At 35.0% G+C, this 24487-nt stretch overlaps 4 protein-coding genes and 1 long non-coding RNA gene across 6 annotated transcripts; 3 read left to right on the forward strand and 2 right to left on the reverse strand.

The window, feature by feature from the left end:
- The first annotated feature begins 3258 nt into the window (after positions 1–3258).
- LOC118646329 lies at positions 3259–4237 on the forward strand. The gene is made up of 2 exons (XM_036288997.1): positions 3259–3845; positions 4088–4237. Exon 1 carries the CDS (start codon positions 3321–3323, stop codon positions 3786–3788), a length of 468 nt encoding a protein of 155 aa, XP_036144890.1. The 5' UTR covers positions 3259–3320; the 3' UTR covers positions 3789–3845; positions 4088–4237.
- A 5335-nt stretch (positions 4238–9572) lies between these two features.
- On the reverse strand, positions 9573–11935 carry LOC105836270. The gene is made up of 6 exons (XM_028195020.2): positions 11325–11935; positions 10981–11138; positions 10717–10907; positions 10347–10614; positions 9971–10239; positions 9573–9870 (listed from the first exon to the last, which is right to left on the reverse strand). The coding sequence occupies exons 1-5, from the start codon at positions 11528–11530 to the stop codon at positions 9992–9994; spliced, it is 1071 nt and encodes a 356-aa protein (XP_028050821.1). The 5' UTR covers positions 11531–11935; the 3' UTR covers positions 9573–9870; positions 9971–9991.
- Positions 11936–13132: 1197 nt separating this feature from the next.
- Positions 13133–19903, forward strand: LOC105836271 (acyl-CoA-binding domain-containing protein 4). 2 transcript variants are annotated; one of them, XM_036288992.1, is made up of 7 exons: positions 13133–13846; positions 13936–14136; positions 16688–16881; positions 16959–17121; positions 17814–17962; positions 18044–18391; positions 18715–19903. In XM_036288992.1, exons 2-7 carry the CDS (start codon positions 14076–14078, stop codon positions 18856–18858), a joined length of 1059 nt encoding a protein of 352 aa, XP_036144885.1. In that variant the 5' UTR covers positions 13133–13846; positions 13936–14075; the 3' UTR covers positions 18859–19903. The 2 variants fall into 2 exon arrangements, with proteins under 2 accessions (XP_036144885.1, XP_036144886.1); XM_036288993.1 differs by having other exon boundaries at positions 13133–13820.
- LOC114254418 lies at positions 19698–21510 on the reverse strand. The gene is made up of 2 exons (XR_003625779.1): positions 21413–21510; positions 19698–21222 (listed from the first exon to the last, which is right to left on the reverse strand). It is a non-coding gene; the product is annotated as an uncharacterized LOC114254418 (long non-coding RNA).
- Positions 21511–21796: 286 nt separating this feature from the next.
- LOC105836262 (prostatic acid phosphatase) lies at positions 21797–24482 on the forward strand. Its single transcript, XM_036288984.1, has 7 exons — positions 21797–22153; positions 22376–22474; positions 22844–23269; positions 23392–23515; positions 23613–23824; positions 23901–24081; positions 24245–24482. The coding sequence occupies exons 1-7, from the start codon at positions 22052–22054 to the stop codon at positions 24379–24381; spliced, it is 1281 nt and encodes a 426-aa protein (XP_036144877.1). The 5' UTR covers positions 21797–22051; the 3' UTR covers positions 24382–24482.
- The last annotated feature ends 5 nt before the right edge of the window (positions 24483–24487 follow it).

The following is a 24487-nucleotide window of genomic DNA, read 5'->3' on the forward strand; positions in this document are numbered from 1 at the left end:
GATGATGTTAAATATAATTCGGTTATACGTCACCTTGATGAACAAGCTTTAGTAGCTGTTGCTGAGATCGTTGAAAATCCTCCAGAGCGAGATAAATATCTTTATTTAAAAAATGTACTTATAAATCGATTTTCTGATTCTGAGGAGAAAAGGTTACGTCAATTATTAGCTGGAATTGAATTAAATGATAAAAAGCCGACGGAATTGCTTCGAGAACTTAAACAATTAGCTGGAAATGCTATTTCTGAGAATATTCTCCATTCGATCTGGCTTCAAAGATTACCTCTTAGAGTTCAAGCTACTTTAGCTGTTGTTGATGAAGCTCCTTTAATCAAGCTTGCTGAATTAGCTGATAAAATTTTGGAGAGAGATTCGGGCTTACAAATTGCCGCTGTAACTTCTACACCTGAATCTGGTTCCTCTAGTTTAGCTGATTTGGAGCGTAGAATTTCCGCTTTAGAAGTTAAACGCTATAGAAGCAGATCGAGATCTAGATTTAATTATAACAAGAGATTTAGATCAAATTCTCGGAATAAGTATTTCAAGAATGATAAATCTGATAAATCTGATAAATCTGATAAATCTGATAAAGTGCCTACTTGTTTTTATCATAAGAAATTTGGTGATAAAGCTCAAAAATGTACAATACCTTGTGCTATGTCTAAAGCTTTTACTGCAAATCCGGAAAACTGATTTTGCCGTTGAGTCATGAGGCAGATTGTGACGGTTTACCTTGTAGTCGCCTCATTGTTACTGATAAAACTTCATTACTCAATTTTCTTGTCGATACCGGAGCTGACATTTCATTGATTCCTAAAAGATTAGCTCAGTTTTCTCAATCTTCTTCATCTTTTAAACTGTTTGCTGCTAATGGATCCAGGATTAATACCTATGGAGTTAAAACCTTAGTTTTAAATCTTGGACTGCGCAGAAATTTTAAATGGAAATTTTGTGTCGCGGATATTCAACGTCCTATTTTAGGAGCTGACTTTTTGAGTCATTACGGGATTTTAATCGACATCAAGAATAAAAAACTTTTAGACAGTGTTACTGGATTGTCATTTAAAGGGAAACTGTCTAATGTTAATCACTTGTCGATTTGCACTACTTCTCCTGACTCACCTTACCATAAAATCCTTGCAAGATTTCCTGAATTAACGCATTTTGCACCTTTGACTTCCAACAAGTTACATCAAGTTGAACATCATATTGTTACAAGAGGACCTCCTATTTCTGTTACTCCACGAAGACTTTCTCCTGAGAAGCTTAAATTTGCTCGTGAAGAATTTAACCTTATGATTGAGCAAGGTATTTGTAGGCCTTCTAGTAGCTGTTGGTCTTCTCCACTGCACATGGTCCCTAAAAATGATAATTCCTGGAGACTTTGTGGAGATTATCGTGCTCTTAATGCTATTACTGTTCCTGACCGTTACCCTCTCCCACATATTCAAGATTTAACAATGGGATTACATGGTAAGAATATATTTTCTAAAATTGACTTGGTCAAGGCTTATTATCAAGTTCCTGTTGCTGCTGAAGATATACCTAAGACGGCTGTAACCACTCCTTTCGGTCTTTTTGAATTTCTTGTCATGCCTTTCGGACTATGTAATGCTGCTCAGACTTTTCAACGTCTTATGAATATTATTCTTGCTGGCTTAGACTTCTGTTTTTGCTATTTAGATGACATTTTAATAGCCTCTAATAATGTTGAAGAACACTTTGAACATCTTGAAATTCTTTTCTCTCGTCTTAAACAGTTTGGTATGACTATTAATTTATCAAAAAGTCTTTTTGGCCAGTCTGAAATTTCCTTTCTTGGCTTTTTAATTTCTAATCAAGGAATCAAGCCTACAACAGAGAAAATTAAAGCTATTATTGATTTTAAAAAGCCTAAAACATTTCTAGACTTACGAAGATTTTTAGGAGTCATTAATTTCTATCGCCGGTGTTTAAAAGATGCTGCTAAACATCAAGCTATTTTGACAGATTATTTAAAGGACAGTAAGAAGCGTGATAGAAGACTAATTATTTGGACACCTGAAGCGGAGGAAGCTTTTCGTTTTTGTAAAGAAGAACTTACCAAGATTACTACTTTGACTCATCCTGTTCCTGCAGTTCCTCTTATTCTTTCTTGTGATGCTTCTGATTTTGCTATTGGAGCGGCCTTGGAACAAATTATTGATGGGATTTCCAAACCGATTGCCTTTTTCTCTAAAAAATTAAATGATACTCAATGTAATTATAGCACTTATGATAGAGAGCTTCTTAGTATTTATTCTGCTATTAAACATTTCAGATATCTTCTTGAAGGACGTGAATTTATTATTCAAACAGATCATAAACCTTTAATATTTGCCTTTCATCAGAAGATGGATAAAGCTTCTCCTCGGCAAATTCGTCAACTGGATTTTATTGCACAATTTTCCACTGACATCAGACATATTTCTGGAAGAGATAATATTGTTGCTGATTTATTTTCAAGAATTAATGCTATTTCTTTGCCTGTCATTGTTTCTCTTGAAGATCTTGCTAACTGTCAAAAGGAAGATGAAGAACTTAAATCTCTTTTTAACAATTCTTCTCTTAAGCTACAAAAATTAATTCTTACTGGTTCAATTTCACCTATATTTTGTGATTGTTCCACTGAGAATATTCGTCCTTATGTTCCTTTACGTTTACGAAGAAGAATTTTTGATATTGTTCACGGTTTGGCTCATCCTAGTGGTAGAGCGACTTTAAAACAAATTCAACAAAAATTTGTTTGGCCTTCAATTAAAAAAGACATTAAAGAATGGTCAAGATCTTGTCTTTCTTGTCAGCGTTCCAAGATTTCAAGACATAACAAAAATTTACCTGTCAAGATTTCTGTTCCAGATCAACGTTTTCAACATATACATCTTGATTTAATTGGACCTCTTCCTGTCTGTCAAGGTTTTCGGTATTGTCTTACTATGATTGATCGGTTCTCCAGATGGCCTGAAGCTGTTCCTTTATCTGAAGTCACTGCTGATATTGTTTCTACGGCCTTTTATTCACACTGGGTTGCAAGATACGGTGCTCCATTTACAGTCACTACGGACCAAGGTCCTCAATTTGAAGCTGCTTTATTTAAAGCTCTTACTAATCTTATTGGCTGTGAGCGTGTCAGAACTTCTGCTTATCATCCTGCTTCTAATGGAATTCTGGAAAGATGGCATCGTACCTTGAAGAGTGCTATCATGTGTCATGCTAAGAATAATTGGATTGAAGTTTTACCCTCCGTTTTACTTGGACTTCGGACTTGTTTTAAAGAAGATTTACAAGCTTCTCCTGCTGAAATGCTTTATGGATCTACTCTTCGTTTACCTGGAGAATTTTTCATTGATGAAGATTTGCCTGCGGATCCTGAAATTTTTATTGAAAAACATAGAGAACATATGAGATTGATTAAATCCAGACCTACTGCTCATCATTGTAAAACTACTCCTTTTCATCATCCTGCTTTGTCTGATTGTTCTCATGTTTGGCTCAGAGAAGATTGTTTAAAGAAATCACTTCAACCACCTTATTCTGGCCCTTTTCGTGTTGTTAAACGTGTTAATGAATACCTTTTTACTATTGATATTGCAGGTAAAATTGTTAACGTCTCCACGGAACGTCTCAAACCAGCCTTTTTACCCAAGGAAATTCCTCTGGATCATCTTGCTGTTTCTTTTCCTGCCACTTCATCCATTCCTTCAGTTTTGCCTTCTCGACCTTTAAGAACATACTGTGGTCCCAAGAAGAAAGTTCGTTTCGCAACGTAGAACGTCGCTGGGGAGGGAGTACTGTGGCAGCCCTTGCGATTTATTCCCCATTTTTAGTTATTTTCTAGTTTCTTTATTTATTTGTTATCAAACTAATTTCAAGCAATTTATGTTTCTTAGATACTAAAAAAAAGGAATGTTGTTTATTAAAAAAAGAAATTATTTATTCTTTTGTAAGCTTGATATTAGTAAACACGTATAACTTTACAAAGTCTATTTATTTCATAAGTATAAGATAAATTAGGGAAATCATTCCCATACGTTTGTGGCAGCCCTTGCGATTTATTCCCCATTTTTAGTTATTTTCTAGTTTCTTTATTTATTTGTTATCAAACTAATTTCAAGCAATTTATGTTTCTTAGATACTAAAAAAAAGGAATGTTGTTTATTAAAAAAAGAAATTATTTATTCTTTTGTAAGCTTGATATTAGTAAACACGTATAACTTTACAAAGTCTATTTATTTCATAAGTATAAGATAAATTAGGGAAATCATTCCCATAACTGGTGACCCCGACGTGATAGAAAAGACAAGCCTGTCAAAGAATCGAGTTTACGTTTTGGCTCTCCTGACGATTGTCGTGCACGAAATTTGAAATCTTTCTTCGAGATGCCTGTTGAACGTTCTCCTGTGTCTTCTCCTGGGACATCGACTGAACAACCTCAAGAACATCTGCTTCTGGAAACGAAGGATCAACATGATGTTAACCGGACTCTCTTTTCTGATCAACATTCATCAGCTATACGAGGTGACACCCAAGAAATTCACTCGAATGAATTCCGTCTTTTGAAATTGCCATCTTTTTGGCATAAACAACCGAAACTTTGGTTTGCTCAATTGGAAAGTGAATTTTTAATATATAGAATTCGTTCTGATGATGTTAAATATAATTCGGTTATACGTCACCTTGATGAACAAGCTTTAGTAGCTGTTGCTGAGATCGTTGAAAATCCTCCAGAGCGAGATAAATATCTTTATTTAAAAAATGTACTTATAAATCGATTTTCTGATTCTGAGGAGAAAAGGTTACGTCAATTATTAGCTGGAATTGAATTAAATGATAAAAAGCCGACGGAATTGCTTCGAGAACTTAAACAATTAGCTGGAAATGCTATTTCTGAGAATATTCTCCATTCGATCTGGCTTCAAAGATTACCTCTTAGAGTTCAAGCTACTTTAGCTGTTGTTGATGAAGCTCCTTTAATCAAGCTTGCTGAATTAGCTGATAAAATTTTGGAGAGAGATTCGGGCTTACAAATTGCCGCTGTAACTTCTACACCTGAATCTGGTTCCTCTAGTTTAGCTGATTTGGAGCGTAGAATTTCCGCTTTAGAAGTTAAACGCTATAGAAGCAGATCGAGATCTAGATTTAATTATAACAAGAGATTTAGATCAAATTCTCGGAATAAGTATTTCAAGAATGATAAATCTGATAAATCTGATAAATCTGATAAATCTGATAAAGTGCCTACTTGTTTTTATCATAAGAAATTTGGTGATAAAGCTCAAAAATGTACAATACCTTGTGCTATGTCTAAAGCTTTTACTGCAAATCCGGAAAACTGATTTTGCCGTTGAGTCATGAGGCAGATTGTGACGGTTTACCTTGTAGTCGCCTCATTGTTACTGATAAAACTTCATTACTCAATTTTCTTGTCGATACCGGAGCTGACATTTCATTGATTCCTAAAAGATTAGCTCAGTTTTCTCAATCTTCTTCATCTTTTAAACTGTTTGCTGCTAATGGATCCAGGATTAATACCTATGGAGTTAAAACCTTAGTTTTAAATCTTGGACTGCGCAGAAATTTTAAATGGAAATTTTGTGTCGCGGATATTCAACGTCCTATTTTAGGAGCTGACTTTTTGAGTCATTACGGGATTTTAATCGACATCAAGAATAAAAAACTTTTAGACAGTGTTACTGGATTGTCATTTAAAGGGAAACTGTCTAATGTTAATCACTTGTCGATTTGCACTACTTCTCCTGACTCACCTTACCATAAAATCCTTGCAAGATTTCCTGAATTAACGCATTTTGCACCTTTGACTTCCAACAAGTTACATCAAGTTGAACATCATATTGTTACAAGAGGACCTCCTATTTCTGTTACTCCACGAAGACTTTCTCCTGAGAAGCTTAAATTTGCTCGTGAAGAATTTAACCTTATGATTGAGCAAGGTATTTGTAGGCCTTCTAGTAGCTGTTGGTCTTCTCCACTGCACATGGTCCCTAAAAATGATAATTCCTGGAGACTTTGTGGAGATTATCGTGCTCTTAATGCTATTACTGTTCCTGACCGTTACCCTCTCCCACATATTCAAGATTTAACAATGGGATTACATGGTAAGAATATATTTTCTAAAATTGACTTGGTCAAGGCTTATTATCAAGTTCCTGTTGCTGCTGAAGATATACCTAAGACGGCTGTAACCACTCCTTTCGGTCTTTTTGAATTTCTTGTCATGCCTTTCGGACTATGTAATGCTGCTCAGACTTTTCAACGTCTTATGAATATTATTCTTGCTGGCTTAGACTTCTGTTTTTGCTATTTAGATGACATTTTAATAGCCTCTAATAATGTTGAAGAACACTTTGAACATCTTGAAATTCTTTTCTCTCGTCTTAAACAGTTTGGTATGACTATTAATTTATCAAAAAGTCTTTTTGGCCAGTCTGAAATTTCCTTTCTTGGCTTTTTAATTTCTAATCAAGGAATCAAGCCTACAACAGAGAAAATTAAAGCTATTATTGATTTTAAAAAGCCTAAAACATTTCTAGACTTACGAAGATTTTTAGGAGTCATTAATTTCTATCGCCGGTGTTTAAAAGATGCTGCTAAACATCAAGCTATTTTGACAGATTATTTAAAGGACAGTAAGAAGCGTGATAGAAGACTAATTATTTGGACACCTGAAGCGGAGGAAGCTTTTCGTTTTTGTAAAGAAGAACTTACCAAGATTACTACTTTGACTCATCCTGTTCCTGCAGTTCCTCTTATTCTTTCTTGTGATGCTTCTGATTTTGCTATTGGAGCGGCCTTGGAACAAATTATTGATGGGATTTCCAAACCGATTGCCTTTTTCTCTAAAAAATTAAATGATACTCAATGTAATTATAGCACTTATGATAGAGAGCTTCTTAGTATTTATTCTGCTATTAAACATTTCAGATATCTTCTTGAAGGACGTGAATTTATTATTCAAACAGATCATAAACCTTTAATATTTGCCTTTCATCAGAAGATGGATAAAGCTTCTCCTCGGCAAATTCGTCAACTGGATTTTATTGCACAATTTTCCACTGACATCAGACATATTTCTGGAAGAGATAATATTGTTGCTGATTTATTTTCAAGAATTAATGCTATTTCTTTGCCTGTCATTGTTTCTCTTGAAGATCTTGCTAACTGTCAAAAGGAAGATGAAGAACTTAAATCTCTTTTTAACAATTCTTCTCTTAAGCTACAAAAATTAATTCTTACTGGTTCAATTTCACCTATATTTTGTGATTGTTCCACTGAGAATATTCGTCCTTATGTTCCTTTACGTTTACGAAGAAGAATTTTTGATATTGTTCACGGTTTGGCTCATCCTAGTGGTAGAGCGACTTTAAAACAAATTCAACAAAAATTTGTTTGGCCTTCAATTAAAAAAGACATTAAAGAATGGTCAAGATCTTGTCTTTCTTGTCAGCGTTCCAAGATTTCAAGACATAACAAAAATTTACCTGTCAAGATTTCTGTTCCAGATCAACGTTTTCAACATATACATCTTGATTTAATTGGACCTCTTCCTGTCTGTCAAGGTTTTCGGTATTGTCTTACTATGATTGATCGGTTCTCCAGATGGCCTGAAGCTGTTCCTTTATCTGAAGTCACTGCTGATATTGTTTCTACGGCCTTTTATTCACACTGGGTTGCAAGATACGGTGCTCCATTTACAGTCACTACGGACCAAGGTCCTCAATTTGAAGCTGCTTTATTTAAAGCTCTTACTAATCTTATTGGCTGTGAGCGTGTCAGAACTTCTGCTTATCATCCTGCTTCTAATGGAATTCTGGAAAGATGGCATCGTACCTTGAAGAGTGCTATCATGTGTCATGCTAAGAATAATTGGATTGAAGTTTTACCCTCCGTTTTACTTGGACTTCGGACTTGTTTTAAAGAAGATTTACAAGCTTCTCCTGCTGAAATGCTTTATGGATCTACTCTTCGTTTACCTGGAGAATTTTTCATTGATGAAGATTTGCCTGCGGATCCTGAAATTTTTATTGAAAAACATAGAGAACATATGAGATTGATTAAATCCAGACCTACTGCTCATCATTGTAAAACTACTCCTTTTCATCATCCTGCTTTGTCTGATTGTTCTCATGTTTGGCTCAGAGAAGATTGTTTAAAGAAATCACTTCAACCACCTTATTCTGGCCCTTTTCGTGTTGTTAAACGTGTTAATGAATACCTTTTTACTATTGATATTGCAGGTAAAATTGTTAACGTCTCCACGGAACGTCTCAAACCAGCCTTTTTACCCAAGGAAATTCCTCTGGATCATCTTGCTGTTTCTTTTCCTGCCACTTCATCCATTCCTTCAGTTTTGCCTTCTCGACCTTTAAGAACATACTGTGGTCCCAAGAAGAAAGTTCGTTTCGCAACGTAGAACGTCGCTGGGGAGGGAGTACTGTGGCAGCCCTTGCGATTTATTCCCCATTTTTAGTTATTTTCTAGTTTCTTTATTTATTTGTTATCAAACTAATTTCAAGCAATTTATGTTTCTTAGATACTAAAAAAAAGGAATGTTGTTTATTAAAAAAAGAAATTATTTATTCTTTTGTAAGCTTGATATTAGTAAACACGTATAACTTTACAAAGTCTATTTATTTCATAAGTATAAGATAAATTAGGGAAATCATTCCCATACGTTCGATAGATGTGATGGTATGATTGGACTGTGGGGAGAAGGGAAAAAAATAAAAATTGCAGAGATAAAGAACCAATAATAATGTTTCGATATCAGTATAGATTAATTTTAATCCCGATTTAACTTACCATTTATTTTCTTTAAATCTTAGAATTAGAATAAAATTAAAAAAATACAGAGTAAATTAAACTAAAATTAAAGTCAATCTAAACATTGGGATAAGATTTGGTTTTTATAATTGCACAGTAGAAGACATTTTATGTTCATTAAAACCGATTCTTGTTAAAAGATGTTAAATTTAACACACATTTTCCCTAATTGTGTTTTGTAACTTTTTGTTTTTTCTTTCGCTTTCCCTTAAAAAGTGTCCAATTATATATATTTTTTATATATAGAAAGTATAACATAGTTGCAAACTGAAACATTATCTGAAAAGTATATAACCATAAAATTCAATCAAATTTAGGGGAAAAATTCAAGTAAGAAAAATAATAGAATTGTAATTTATTTTATTTGTATGTGTAATACATAACATTATACAGAATTATAGATTTTTTTAGTAAATTGTACAATAATTTCAAATATTATTTTAATGAACATGCAGGAGCGAATTATATATCTATTCTAAGATGTTTATATATTTGAATTGTAAAAAAATAATTACAAAATAATTACAAAATAATACAATATGTCCACGCTCCTAAAAAATTTCATGTTACTATAATAAAATAAAAAATACAAAAAATGATTTACTTCTTATTTTACAATAAAGCCTATTTTAGACACATAAAAGAGAAGCTTGTTAAATATTTGAATATATGTTCGTAAATAAACTACTTATTTATAAAGTTTGAGAATTTTCTTTTACAAGTATCTTCACAGGGATGGTCTTGTATAAAACGTACCGTGTTTAAGAATTTTACCTGAGTACAAGTTAAAAAAACAATATCAGAGGACGTATCACATTCCATGATTTTTTAACGTCTCAATGTGGAACAAAATATAACTGTTCTTTTAGCTTTCTGTTAAAAAAGAAATCCAATGTTTTTTTGCTTTGATTGGAACCACGACAGTTTATACAGCGCATATATACATTATCTTTCTAACTGTAAATGTAAAATTTTCTAACTGTAGTTTCAGAGAAATACACCAATGGACAACTGCAATATAAAAAGAATTTTATATAGTTGCACACAAGTTCTCGTATTTAATAAATGTAAAATTAATTTAGGTATTTTAACTATTAAAATGAATATTTACCTTGTACAAGAGCTTCATTACTTATTCATAATGCTCATGAAACCTATCATCATGACCCCAACCTTTATTTTTTTCCCTCGGTGGTGTTGTTCTCAATAAATTTGACTTTGCATTAATATTTCCTTTCTTTGGTTTATCTAATGCACCCGAACCCCGTATTGCTCTTGGAACACTGGAATTTTTTGAATAACTGCCATGTTCGGATATATCATTTTTCGTTTCGTCCCTTATAATTCGTTGATTGTTTTCAACTTCTCGTAATTGATTATCTAGAATATCAAAAAATAGTGTATAGCTCAATTATCTAATAATAGCGCAAATATAATATTCATATAATATTTATATACATAATGTTTAACTTTTAACAAGTTATTACCATTTTCAGTCGTTGCGATCACTTTTAATTCTTCATGAGAAAATGGATGTTCAAAAGAAAGAGACTTAATATTCGAGAAATAAAAATGTTTCACTCGTGTGTCCTTAATTTCGTAGTCATTATTGACTAATTCTATCACTAGCAATAATGCCGCATAGTTTTCAGGACTCTGTAAGTTTTCTTTTACCAATAGTTGCCTAATTGTCATGATTAAGTTTTCTAATCCTCCTGGACATGCTGCATAGAGGTCTTTACCAGATCTAAGAATCTAAACAAGAGATCTCTTGATAATCATAACATCAAACTTTTATATATAAGCTTCATTATTTTATCTCTTTATATGTTATTTTGTATACATCCAAAATCTTACCTGTATCATAATGAAATAAATATTATCTTTGGGATTATCTTGCAGTAGATCCTCCAAATATTGAATTAACGGTTCAGCCAATATCTTTAATCTATTCCCATCGCTCAGTCTCATATGATAATAAACCTCTGCGTGAAGTAAGACCTTATTGGCAAATGTCTTCCTATCCTCTAGTCTATCTTTTTCCTTAGCTAAAAAGGATACAACATGAGTACACTGTAGTTGTAGTACAAAGATTAAAAAGTAACGCTGTCAAACACTCACACATATAATTATCCTGCAAAAAACGTAAGAAGCGACTTCGTATACTGTTTTTGCTACTGTCTTCCAACAGAGCAATTTTATTATCACTGAATATCATGGCTATCTTTATGGTCAATGAGTGGTACACAGCCTGCTTCCAAAGAGAGTCACACACATATCTGAAATTCACAACTTTGATTAGAAGATGCCACTAAGACTGACTGTAATACTAAACTTTGATAGGGAGACTTGTTATCAGAGCTGAATGTTTATGTATAAAATATAAATAATTTATATTATGTATATACAATGTAAACCATGTTCAACATGTCTATGTAAACAATATAAAAAGGTTTGCGTGATACCTCAAACTGTCCTCGTTGACCGCGACGGTCAGCAGGTCCACAATTTCCTGGACCAGCTGCGGTGGGACGCACTCGCGCTCGTCGTAGGAGACCAACTTATCTATTATGTCCTTCAGGATCTTGCTGCCGCCCCCTCCCCCCGGTCTACGTAGACCCTGGTCCTGGTTCAGACTGGACCATCCACGACCACGACCGAACGAAGTCATCCTTTCTGGAAGACACTCAACACAACACTGACTTGACTGACTCAACAGCTGAACTTGCTTGATGTGAAAAACGTGCGTGAGTCAATATACGTCTCCGCCCAAGCAACGATGCGATTTGAAAACTTGATTAAAAAATACAGACGAAGAGGCAAGATAATCTGATCCGACCACTTGCTGTTTTTCAGGTTTTATTGAAGGTGTACAGTTGCGAACGGAGCATGAATCCTGAAGTTGTTTCCTGCATCAGCACGATGTTACACCTTCTGCACTCGCTATGAGATAGATGTAGAGGATTGGCATTAGGAGAGAAAGAGATGAGAAACGTAAAGTTCTCTCAAGGGATATATAAATCTTATAGGTTTATTCTTCGCAACTGAGTTTTTTAGAACCTCTTCGCAGTATTTTTTTCTTCTTTTCTCCATAATGTCAAATTTGCATATTTATCTCATTTCAAGCGAGGAAAATATAAAACCGCACGAATGTCGCGGTGCAGAAAGTGTAGAGGGGACGTGCGAGCTGTTTGCGAATTGTTGACGCGATGCGCCGCCTGGCAATCGCGGGACACGTTAAATTCCACCGCCGGCAACACGTTACGTTTAAATTTCTCCAATTCCGTCTCTCACGGATAAATTGCGGTCAATTACGCGATAGATATGTACACGGCCACGCGATCTGTTACTCGCCGTTCAGAGCTCCCAGAAGGAATAAGTGAACCGAGAAATCGACAACAAGACAGATTTGGTTGGCATTTAACCTCCCGCTCCCCTCTTCCTAAAAAAAAACGAAATTAAATTGCACCGTGCATTTGTCGGGTTTCTTGTCCGAAGATTGCGAATTGATCGAACCTCGTTACGCTTCGCAATTATGTACGCTCGAGTGAATTCGCATGCGAATGGCTAGACTCTCTCGAAAAGTCGAGGCGCAGTCTTGCGGAATCTCGTCTCCTTCCTTTGACCAGTTCTTTCGCTCCCTCACGTATCGTCGCACTAATTTGACAATTTGATACGCGCTTAAAAGCAATAATTGTGCAATATATGTATATATATTAATCGAGGAATTATGGTCTACACGATGCCTATACAACGTCGCGACAGGTTGGTCACAGAACCAGTTGAACGATGGAAATCTAGCCTGAAAATGATATTTTAATTTCCGTGAGATCTTATTTGTCAGGGATAAGAGCTATTTATAGCTTGCGATGTTTGTTTGCGATAAGCTGAAGCAGAATAGCTAGCTAAGTGGCAGAAGGTAGGGTTTGTTCCAAGAAATCCATGATAATTGATGATTAATAAGTAATTTTGTTAAAAATTATGTCTAATTTATGCGATGTTGACCTGCGACAAATTAAGGCAGAGTACCAGTTAATCAAAACGCAATTAATGCTTACTCACGGAGGATGTTGTAACAATAATTATGTAATTTTATTTACTAAGAATCTAATTTACATTTGCCTGTGACAATAAACCAAGGCAATAAAAGTCTCTATTTTAAGAAAATTATAACAATAATTATGTAATTTTATTTAAGAATTATTTCTAGTTTATATAATGTTTAACTGCAACAAACATGAAAAATAAATGTCCACTTTAAGAAAGTTGTGACAATAATTATGTAATTTGTCAAAGATTTGTAACATCTCGTTTTTTAAACAATAGAGATTAATTATTCTTGAAGAATTTATATTGAACGTGTATGATAAGTTGATAAGGTTTTCTCAACAAAAATTTTAAAAGCAGTTGCAAAATGCATTGCTCGAACGGAAACTCATCTGTGGGGACGCAACTTAATTTGCAACTTATTTTTATGAGTATTTTTTTTTGTCATGAAGCTCTACTCTTATGCACACGCCTAATAACTCGCGCATTGCTTGCTCAACGGAGTAAAGCAGCAGAAGTAGAGTAGAGCGAGAGATCAATATCGAGAAATCAATCTTGGGAGGCTTGTATGAATATTAATTTGTATTAATAATTTACAGCCAGTACAGAGGTTATTGAAATTTCCTGGACACAACTCTGGAGAGCTCGCGCATGCCCGGCGGAGCGCCAGCCCGCATCACCCGGACGATCGCCAATCGTCAAACGGTATGATAAGGACACAAGAAACACAATCTGTCAGTCATCGTCAGTAGAGTCCAGTCATCATCGTCTCGCGGCCATCGTGCGATCCGCCTGGATGATCAACGTTAAACGCAGTCGGCTTGACACAGTGGCCCCACGACGCAGCACGTCCGCAGCAGCAGCAGCACCAGCAGGCCACTCCGGTTCTCGACGGTGGCGGAGTCGCCGTGACAGTTAGTAGCCGCTAGTCGTCGGCCAGGTACGCACGCACGTACCACGCATCTCGCTCGTACACCTCTGCCGCTGATCTCGGAGTGTTTTTCTACCTTTCTTTTTGCCCATCGCCAGGAGCAGCCGCCGGTGATACATTGCGCAGCTGAGCACAGCTGCATCGCGTCCCAGTAGGGGACAGCAGGACTACCGAGAGAGGCGAAAAGAGAGGCGAAAGGGCATCGCGTCGCCGCCCCCGTCCTACTCAGAGGAGAAACATGACGACAGAGGAGAAGTTCAACGCCGCCGTGAACGTGATCAGGAGTCTGCCGAAAAATGGTGAGACATCTTCTCAGCGGCTCACGTTATCGAGACATCATCCTTGTCGTCGTCGTCCTCGTTGACGCCGGCGTTATCGTCGGGCGCATATCTTAAAAGCGAATTTCTGTACATGTTACAACTCTCAGATCTCTGCCTCTCTCGCGCTCGTTGGCGGCGAAATATATAGACGAAACGAGCGAATACATAGACGCATACACACACGGGGGGGAGGGGGGCAGATATCGCCAGTCGCCTAATGCAATCGCTTTTTGCTACGCTTCTTTTGATTTCTTTTCCTTTCTCGGCTCTCTTCCTTCGGGCGTCGCGACTTTATTACGCGCTGGCTAAAGTCCACACGTACACCGCCGTCGCCGCTGATGTTTGTCGTTCGCACGCGAAAATGGCTCATGCATTTATTCATGACGATAAAAAGGTGATAATGACTTAACGCGAGGTTCTTTTCTGCGCGATGGGAAAAAATTGAGAAAACTCGATCTCGGGATTACGAATTGTAATTTTCTTTTTCCTTTAATCCGAAAACGTCGGGGCAACGACACAATTAAATCCACGCGCGACTTAGGTTTTTGAACCCTCGTTGGTCGCAGCGAACTTTCAGCTTTTTTTCGTGTGCGCACGCAGGTGTTGTTAATTACACGGAAACGAATACACGCGAAGATTCTACATACCACGCTGTTACGCGCTGCCGTGCAGAGAAATTGGCAGAGATCTGATCGTGTTGAGGAAAGTGAATGGTCTCTTTAACTCCATTTCTCATTCGCGGCACCGAGAGCGATATTAAGGACAAAAAATTTCATTTTCCCTAGTGCATATGCGGAAGAAGCCCCCATTCGTGTTCGTTCGTATTGTCCGTCTTGTTGGACAACTTCACCTTTGAAACTCTCTCTCTACATCGCGATGTAAATGGCCTTCACATTTGATAACTGTGTTGAAAAAATAACTTGATTTGTATTTCTCTCTGAACGTTGATATATCGTACGTTTGAAAGGTGTCGTACTTGAACAGATGTATAGAACAGAGTTTTTTTATTGTCGCTTATTATTGAATTTTCTAGCAAAAAATAAAGCATTAGTTACTTTTTCTATAAAAATTTTAGAAATTGGAATTAATAAAAAAATTTTTTATATATCTCTGTATATTGAAATAATAGTGTTTTAATTATTTCTTGATATTGTATTAATATATTGTTCACATTTATATATATCTGTGCAATCTTTTTATTGTTTAGCCTTGATGTTTAGCCTCAGATATTGCACGTATAAGTATACTTTCCAGTCGCTTCGTATAGCTAAGTGACTGTATTACTCCCCACTTTACTTTCTAACAATGCAGACACGCTTAGTGGTTAAAAACTTAAAACTAGAATGTTCCTCTTCACTGATTACAAAAAAGTAACCTGTGTATTGCACCGGCAGTTATGAAATTTTGTTAATAAGCACTTTAATTATTTTTTTCCAGGTCACTGATAAAATATATGTATCAGATAAAAGTTATAACACTTTTTGTCCGACGTATATAATTCCTTGTAACACCTAATCTCCTTATTGTACTATGAACCTATCTGGTAAGAAGACATAATTATACTTCAGTGGTAGACTTTAAAGTACATTATGCATCTTACACAAGAGATGCCAACTTTATGCACAAACATGTATTCAAGTTTTGATAAAGATGCCTTAATGAAACATTACTTGCTAAAAGATAATGAGCTTTCACAGTAATTGCCATAACAGTTATTTCTCATTATCATTAATTTCTTTCTTCTATAAATTCCATTAGAAATAAAACTAGAAATTTTTTTTTCCTTTAATATTGGTTACCGATATTTAATATTTTTTTACATAATTGTCAGGTGATGTATAAATTACTATTATTAATCTGTTCCGTGGTGCTTAAGAGAATATTCTTAACACTTTGACTGGGGTTCAAGGAGATCGAAAACGTTACGCATCGTTATATCTCTGTTTAGTGTTGAGTTAATCAGGAAAAATTTTAATTTTGATTAATATTATCTGTTCTTGCAACATATTTATATATCTATAATGATATGGATCGATGCATTCTTAAGTATCTAATTTAGCAAGAATCATAATTTACCTCTGACGAGAAATAAGATAAAGTGCCACTTCTCTGTTGGAGCAGATTTTGGTATTAATAATAATTTTATATCAGATACTAAATATATTTTTCAGTTCTATAGATTGCCGATTCAAGTCGGACTTGTAAACGCATAAATTGACTCTAGAAATAATTGCAAGTTTAATTTTTTAATTTAATCATTCAGATTTAATAACAAATTGCGTTTCAAATCTGACAAACTATAGCGGCGCGCAGTCTATAGAACTGAAAAATATATTTATTAATTAATATAAAATTATTATTAGCATTTGCTTCGATTGAGAAATAGCACTTTTTCTTATTTCTTGTATTCGATCTAATATTGAACTTATTGTTTACATAATTATTAATTTAATTATTAATTTAACTAATTAATTATTAATCAACATATTGTTTACATATGTCTGACATATCATTATATATAACATTTCAGGAGCGTATCAGCCTAGCCACGAGATTATGCTGCGCTTTTATTCGTACTACAAACAAGCAACCGAGGGACCCTGCCAACAATCTAAGCCTGCGTTCTGGGAGGTAATCAAGAAAGCGAAATGGGACGCGTGGACACGCCTTGGCAACATGAGTCGTACAGAAGCCATGAATAATTATGTGGAGGAACTAAAGAAAGTAAATATGAATTTTATAGATCAATGAAACTCGTCCGAATGATGAATGTATTTGACATAAACGTGATCGCGTTGCAGATTGTCGAAACAATGTCCTATACGGATAACGTGGCAACGTTTCTCGGCAGTTTGGACTCCTTTTACGAGAGCGTACCGGCCGAGGATTTGGAATTACTCGTGGGACCAGTATTGGAGCGTATACGCTCCCAGCCGGGATCACCATTGTCAGGTTCGCCATTAGGTAAATTTCTTTTTTATATTTATTATTAATTAAAAAATTTAATCATTAAAAAATTTTTTAATTAAAGCAGATTTTGATGCTTTAATAATATTTTCTGTATGAATTTTATATTTCCCAGTTCTGTGAATTATATGCCGACTATTTTTATCGGTCTTTAAACATTCCAAACATGCTGTTTAGAATTGTGTTTCAAACACTACAAATAGTTGACACATAACTGGGAGAACTGGAAAATGTACAAAATTTATGCAGAAAAATATTATTAAACACATATTTGCTATTTGATCATTTTTATTTGTTTAAATTTTAATTAACTACATTATCTTATTCAAACATTAATATATTCAATATATATTCAACAATAATCTACTATACATATATTATTTAAAATAGAGAATTACTGAGAAATCCTCTAACTTGAATCAAATACCAAGAAATAAGCTAAAATATCTCATTTAAACATGTTTACCAAAGATCTAAATTAAAAATATTAAAAGAGTGTTTAAAACATCAGATGTTTATTAAAGCACTTAAACACTCAGTTATCTTATATTATCAAAGTTATCAATGTGATAATATATTACGATAAAAATATATTTCAAATATATTTCTTTGACTGAATATAATATATACCATTGAAAAATATATCTTTCTATAATCTCATGTAAAACTACTTTCTTATTGTATATTAGCATCCAGAGAAACATCACCGCACAGGGTGATGAATGCTTCTCGGCACATAACGAGTAGTTTGGAAACCAGCCCGACTAGCAGTCGTACTGCGAGCCCGCTGCCACAGGACACTGACGGCGAAGAAGAGGTTTTTATAGATACTGTTGAGGTATGTATTAATATTACATTTTAGATTACCTCTATCGTTTAGTCTTATTTAACGAATAATTTGAATAATAATTTGTTACAGTCAGCGCCGGAGAGAGCGCAAAAGGACGCACTCAAGTCCGCTACTGTTCCGCATAAGGTACAAATCACAGCGAACGGAATCGATCATTCAAATACAGAAAATGTTATAAAAGAGAGCACCGAATTGACTAATGGATACAGCAATGCTAATGGTCACACGGAAATAGTATCGGAGAATCAACGAGAGCGAGGTAGACAGAGAACGAAAAAAGACGACAATAAAGTCAACGCGGAATTCCTGAATCAAATCGCGACGACTATGCAGAATCTTCAGAGAGATTTGGATCGTATAACCGGCAGAGTGCGAAGCTTGGAAGGGCAAGCCCTGCAAGCGCTGGCACCACAAACAGTACGTAATTATTATTTAGACATATTTATGTTTTAATTTTAATAGAATAATATATTTTTATCTCTTCTAAAATAGTAGAATAAAAAATAAATTTATTATCTTATATTTAACTGCTCAGCAGAACGTTATTTCGCAGCCGTTGGAAAATTTCTTTATCGAATTATGACTATTTCTTTGAATTTAAAACATGATGATTCAATCAATATGAAGAAAACTTCTAATAATTGCTGAATAAACATTTGCTGAACGCGATCATTATTTCTTTATCGTATCTTATCTATCCACGTGTATGAAAAAGGTTGATGTGTCAATCCTTTTTTTAGGAACACACTGCTAGGCGCAGATATGCAAAGTGGTGGCCATTGCAAGAATGTCCACCGCGCTTGTTTGTCCTACTAATATTATGGCCATTCGTCGCTCACTTGCTTATCAACTTTATGCAGCGTTATCGCCAACGAAGACTGTGATGTCACGGCTGTTATTCCTACACAGCCGGCAACCTATTCCAGTGTTCGGGTTACTATTGTTGAATTACATAATAAATGTACAGAGATTTTTGTTTTAGTTTTATATTCCTTATAGGAGAGTGAAGCTGTCCTAATGCAATCTGCGATTACATTAGTAAACGTGAATTGTGATAAAATTAACTAGGTCAATCTCTGTATATTTTTGCACATATGCAGCCTGTTTCGGAAGTTATACACTTTCTCTCGACTGCAGATTTGCCGTTGACTAATGGATCGATTGATTCATGGCGAAAGTTCGATTTAAAAGACATTTTATACGCAGTTATGCGTTAAATAAGAGGTAAAATGGCTTAATATTTTCCTTTTCATGCATTTTTATAAAACAGTACAAATGTTATTCTACAACACATACAAAAAGATACAGCGCATTTCCTTTTTTAAAAATAATATTGAAATTTGTATTGTTTTATAATGAAATGCCTACGATTTACGTATACTATATAGATGTAAGAATGTTTTACCGTATATTTAAAAATATACGAATTTTATGTTAGATATATGTAGAATTATTTTATTCTCACGTCTGCTTTTTAGTGTTTGTATTTTAGAAAGAGATACGTAACTTCCGGAACAATCTGTATAAAAAATCTAAAGGTACAGTTCTTTTAATGTTTTCTAAGGTGGATTGAATGTATTTTATATATATATGTATATGTATATGTATATGTATATGTATATGTATAGTTCTATAAAACGTACAGATTGTAATATACCCATACAAGGGGGGAAAGTAAATCTTTTTGTACATGCAAACGTGTACGATAGTCAGTTGTTACATGTATTTTACGTGTAAATTAGAATTGGGTTTTTATGAAAAAGAGGGATTTTAAAGTGTACACTATCGGTGATGAACAATGATAAATATTAATTATTATTAATGGATAATAATTCTAGTTTCAAAGGAGGGTTTATACGTATCGAACAAACGATTGCGATAAATTTTATGTACATACATACAATGTGAAAATATACAAATTTTTAATTATCAGCCATTTATTTTACACAACACACACGCGCACGCGCGCGCGCGCGTAAATTTCACTGATAAAATTATTTTACAACTAAAATCATCCATCATTGTTGATATAGTGAGAGCGTTCGTTCTCTTTTAGCCATGTTTTTTTCCGTTCGGAGAGAAAGTAGAAAGAGAACAAACTATAGAAAGTAAAGCTAAAGCGCTAGTCCCCTTTATGAGTAGCAAGTCATGTAGATATATACACACAGTGAGTCAGCAAGAATACTTTCCGACGTTTAAAGCTGGGAAAATAAATACAATACAATTCGAACGCGTTAAGCATACGTTTTTTCTCTCTCTTTCTCTCTCTCTCTTTCTAAGCAATTGTTAACGTAAGATTATGGTAAATTTCTTTAGATTTCTTTCGGTAAAATTACATATTTGTATCTTTATATATGTATTCTTATATAATAATATATGAAGGCATTTCAGACTCGTAAAAAAAATTAGGGATCCAACAAAAACTGTCTCTTCAGACTCTTCAACTTAAATACTGTTTTAAATGCTCAGTTTATTAAACTTGTTCACAGGAATGGAAAGTAATGCATTACAAATAACGCTGTCACCATTACTTTTGTATAATAACGATTTGGTAATAATATTACAATTTTTTATAACGATAATAATAAAGCGAGAATTGCAATAGTCACTTTCAACAAGTAACTTGTAACTTTGCTTAACGAGTCAAAGTAATACATTAATATTATTTTTTTTCTTTACTTAACGAATTATCTAACAAGTTACTAGTAATTACTATTTCAGTGGTAATTAAACGACTGTGAATAATTTAACATGATTATATCAATGCTAGTATTACTATTGTCTTTTTAAAAAATTGTAATGTCATTGTTATGTCAAATTATTATTATGAAAAAAAATAAAAGTAGTGGCAACGCGTTAAACATAAAACGCGTTACTCCCCATGTCCGAGTTATTTACATCTATATATATGCTAGAATGTTAAGAGACTTTCGGAATTGTCCAAGGTCTACAGGTTTTTCGCTAACGAGTTTGCCAGAGTTTTATGTTTTTGCGAGTTTCATGTACCATCTTCGATGCGGTGATTCATTCACGTGACGCATGCCCAATGTCAAGAGCCAACACAGACGCGTGTTCCACAATTCCATGTCGGACCGGAATGGAGAGACGCGCATTGACGCGCATTCCCCGTCGTGCTCCTCGCCGTATTTACATAATGAAATTCTCCTATTCTGAAACAGCTGTAAACGGCGCAAAACTGCACCGTTCTCCTCCTCCTTCCTCCCGTTGCACTTGACAACCATACGACTCTGCATAAACGGGGAAAGTGATAGAGATACAAAGAAATGCTTGTTTAAACTTCAGGATTTCTAATATTCATTTCCTAGTGCAGATTTTAACTTTGATCTCGGTTCAACTCTTCTTTTGTTATTCTTTACTTTTTTTAGTTCTAAGAAATAAACAAGGAATAAAAATTAAATCGTAATTAAAATTACTTACATTGGTAAAAATATACGTAGAAGAATCACGCTAATAATTGTAATTATTGCCATTTGCCATAATGTTGTTAAGAATTTTTTTTTTTTCTTTTACATTTATGAAGATCTGAAAAAATACGTTAAATTTTTGGCACATTATCTGTGATAATTAAGTGCTCCAATGTACAAAAAAAAATCTGAAAAAATATCTTTAAAAAGAGTTATAAAATTTTGATAGAGAAAAATTCGGAAAATTTTTTCTACTTGTGCACCTCCACGTCACGTCGTCAAAAACACAAAAAGAGTGCATAATGATTGGCGCGGGAAAGAGAAGGGGGACGAAAGAGTCCAGGATAGTGGGGAGTAGCCGGAGCAACCCGACAGTCCCGACGACGCATCCTTTTGTCCCTGGATGTGTGCGAAGTCGCGCGCATTTCGCGCCGCTCGGTATCAATTCCTCACACGTTGCTTCGCGTCGCGTTGGAAATCGGGAGGAAGAATGTGTGCGCGGTGCATGGGCGTTCGCGGATTTTAGTTGAGTTTGCTCGCCGACTGGCCGCTCCGACGTCACGTGAAATCGACACGTGCGGCCGTCGTCGTTATCGCCGTCGTCGCTCGCGGAACCTCGAGCCTAAGATTGCTTAAGAAGTCATTCAACATCATGGACACCTTCCTCGGAGCATTCCTTGTTGCGAACGTCCTCGCCGCTGGCAGCTGCTCCGACCTCAATCTCGACCTAGGCACGGTCGTCTTCGCGAACCTTGTAAGCATTGGCACTTCGTTCTTCTTATCATCTTGTTTATCGCCTTATGTTCGTTCCATGTTCGAATCTTTATCACTGTTTTCTCCTGTATCGTAGATTATTTACATTGCTTGGATGTTCACACAGTGAATACACAAAGAAGTGCATCCGCATTGGCATTTGATATTAGATGGTTCACAAAATTTATTATGAAAATATAATGCTTGTTTCTTCTGTTTACAGCTGTACAGACATGGGGACAGGACTCCCATTACGACTTACAAGAATGATCCTTATAACAACGAGTCGTTCTGGCCGGTTCCATATGGAGAACTGACGAACGTAAGAAAGACAAGAAAAAACGTAAAAAAAATAATTATAAAAACATAGGCACAAACGGCTCGCAATTGCTTACAGCGAGGCACGTGCGCTTTGTCCTCCAAACATTACAAGTATTTTTCTTGGTTGCCTTATCTTATCATAAATGTTTTTGTGTGAAACACGATACTGCGAAGTTTACTCTGGCACAGTTCTCAGTCCATTTGGCACTCTATGTATGAGTAACTGAAGATGAGAGAAATTGATTGTATAACAAGTAGAGCTTTAAATAGATTAGGATTAGACATAACAAAAATATAAGAAATTTTATTTAAAATATTAGCTTATATAGAATGTTAGATTTTAAGAATTTTTTTTTTGCCATCGACGTAGATTGGGAAGCTAGAACATCTACAGCTTGGACGCTGGCTGAGGAAACGGTATTTCAATTTTTTAAGCGACGTTTATTCGCCGTACGAGATCTACGTCCAAAGTACTGACATAGATCGTACCCTGATGTCGGCCGAGTCAAATCTCGCTGGGCTCTATCCGCCAGTAGGAAGTGAAGTGTGGGACGACAAGATCCGGTGGTCGCCAATCCCCGTGCACACCATTCCGGCGAAACAGGACTACGTGTTGAAGGCGAGCAAGTACTGCCCGCGATACCAGTACGAGCTTGAAAAGCTCTTAAGGTCGCCGGAAATCGAACGTATCAAGATGGAGAACGCGGATCTGTTCATCTACTTGACTGAACACTCCGGGGACAAAATTAATTCGTTTAAAATGCTCGAGCATCTATACGATGTTTTATATATCGAGGTGGGTACGCCAAGATAATTCTATACCATCAGTTGTGTATACTTTTACATATCATAACTTCATCATTAGGCCGAATAAGCATACACTAAAGCTCGCTCTGTTTTACTGTTACTGGTTTACAGTCATTGTACAACAAAACTCTACCGCAGTGGACAAAATCGGTGTTTCCAGAGAAAATGAAACCTCTCGCTACATTTAGTTTCATGACAGAGGCCTACAACACGATACTTAAAAGGTTAAAAACAGGTAATCAGTTATTAACATTTTTCACGCGTTTTCAAAGATGTTTGTTAATTTCTCTTAATAGTATAGTCGACTTAACTTTGAAAACTTTTATTATTAGGTCCACTGCTTGGAGAAATGATAGATCACATGAGTAAGAAAATGCAACACATCTTACAACCTGACAGAAAGATATGGATGTATAGTGCTCATGATGAAACTATCGCGAATTTACTCATGACTTTGAACATATTTGAGCCTCACTGTCCACCTTACGCTGCTATAGTTCTCATAGAATTAAGAACAAACTCGAAAAACCAGTATTTTGTAACAGTAAGAATTTTTTAAATATATGAAATACTGGTTTCAATTTATAATTATTTTACATATTTTTTCTTTGTGTCTACAGGTTTCTTATAAAAATACCACTGAAGAACCGATAATCCTAACGTTACCAGGTTGCACTACATTATGCCCTTTAAATGAATTTATTAATTTGACGAAAAATGTTGTACCTGAAGATTGGGAGAAAGAATGTTTAATGAATGACATAAGTTCAAAAAGTGACATAAGTTCCAGCGATGTAATTGGTAATTATTTTTGGCTTGGTTTAATACATATCGTATTAAATATTTATCTATAATATTTCTATATTTGGCAATATTCATAATGTCATTTACTGATGTTTTTTAAATTATAATTCTTTTTAAGTTGTTCGTCTCAAGTTTTAATTAAACTTCTTATTTGTTGCAGCTATTTTGACATCATCCATATTAATGCTAGTTTTATTGGTTCTAATAATAATCGGCTTCATGTACTGGCGTCATAAAAGAGAACACAGGCAGTATTACTTTCGTCTAGCGTACAATGGCTATAACGATGCTATATAAAGGGTATTTAGTAAAAATAATATGGTGTACAATTTACATACGTATCAGATACATACGTAAAAGATAAAAAAAAACAGGCTTTAAGCCTATTACACGAGGAAGAAAA

This window comes from Monomorium pharaonis, chromosome 6 (assembly GCF_013373865.1).
Source record: "Monomorium pharaonis isolate MP-MQ-018 chromosome 6, ASM1337386v2, whole genome shotgun sequence".
Lineage (NCBI taxonomy): Eukaryota > Metazoa > Arthropoda > Insecta > Hymenoptera > Formicidae > Monomorium > Monomorium pharaonis.

Coding starts and splice junctions, on each gene's coding strand:
- LOC105836262 (XM_036288984.1), top strand. CDS start 22,052: ATGGACACCTTCCTCGGAGCATTCCTTGTTGCGAACGTCCTCGCCGCT. Junction 22,475..22,843: donor CATATGGAGAACTGACGAAC/GTAAGAAAGACA, acceptor CCATCGACGTAG/ATTGGGAAGCTAGAACATCT. Junction 23,825..23,900: donor AAAACCAGTATTTTGTAACA/GTAAGAATTTTT, acceptor TTGTGTCTACAG/GTTTCTTATAAAAATACCAC.
- LOC118646329 (XM_036288997.1), top strand. CDS start 3,321: ATGCTTTATGGATCTACTCTTCGTTTACCTGGAGAATTTTTCATTGAT.
- LOC105836271 (XM_036288992.1), top strand. CDS start 14,076: ATGACGACAGAGGAGAAGTTCAACGCCGCCGTGAACGTGATCAGGAGT. Junction 16,882..16,958: donor ATGTGGAGGAACTAAAGAAA/GTAAATATGAAT, acceptor ATCGCGTTGCAG/ATTGTCGAAACAATGTCCTA. Junction 18,392..18,714: donor AAGCGCTGGCACCACAAACA/GTACGTAATTAT, acceptor TCCTTTTTTTAG/GAACACACTGCTAGGCGCAG.
- LOC105836270 (XM_028195020.2), bottom strand. CDS start 11,530: ATGACTTCGTTCGGTCGTGGTCGTGGATGGTCCAGTCTGAACCAGGAC. Junction 10,615..10,716: donor TTTATTTCATTATGATACAG/GTAAGATTTTGG, acceptor TCTCTTGTTTAG/ATTCTTAGATCTGGTAAAGA. Junction 10,240..10,346: donor GATCGCAACGACTGAAAATG/GTAATAACTTGT, acceptor TTGATATTCTAG/ATAATCAATTACGAGAAGTT.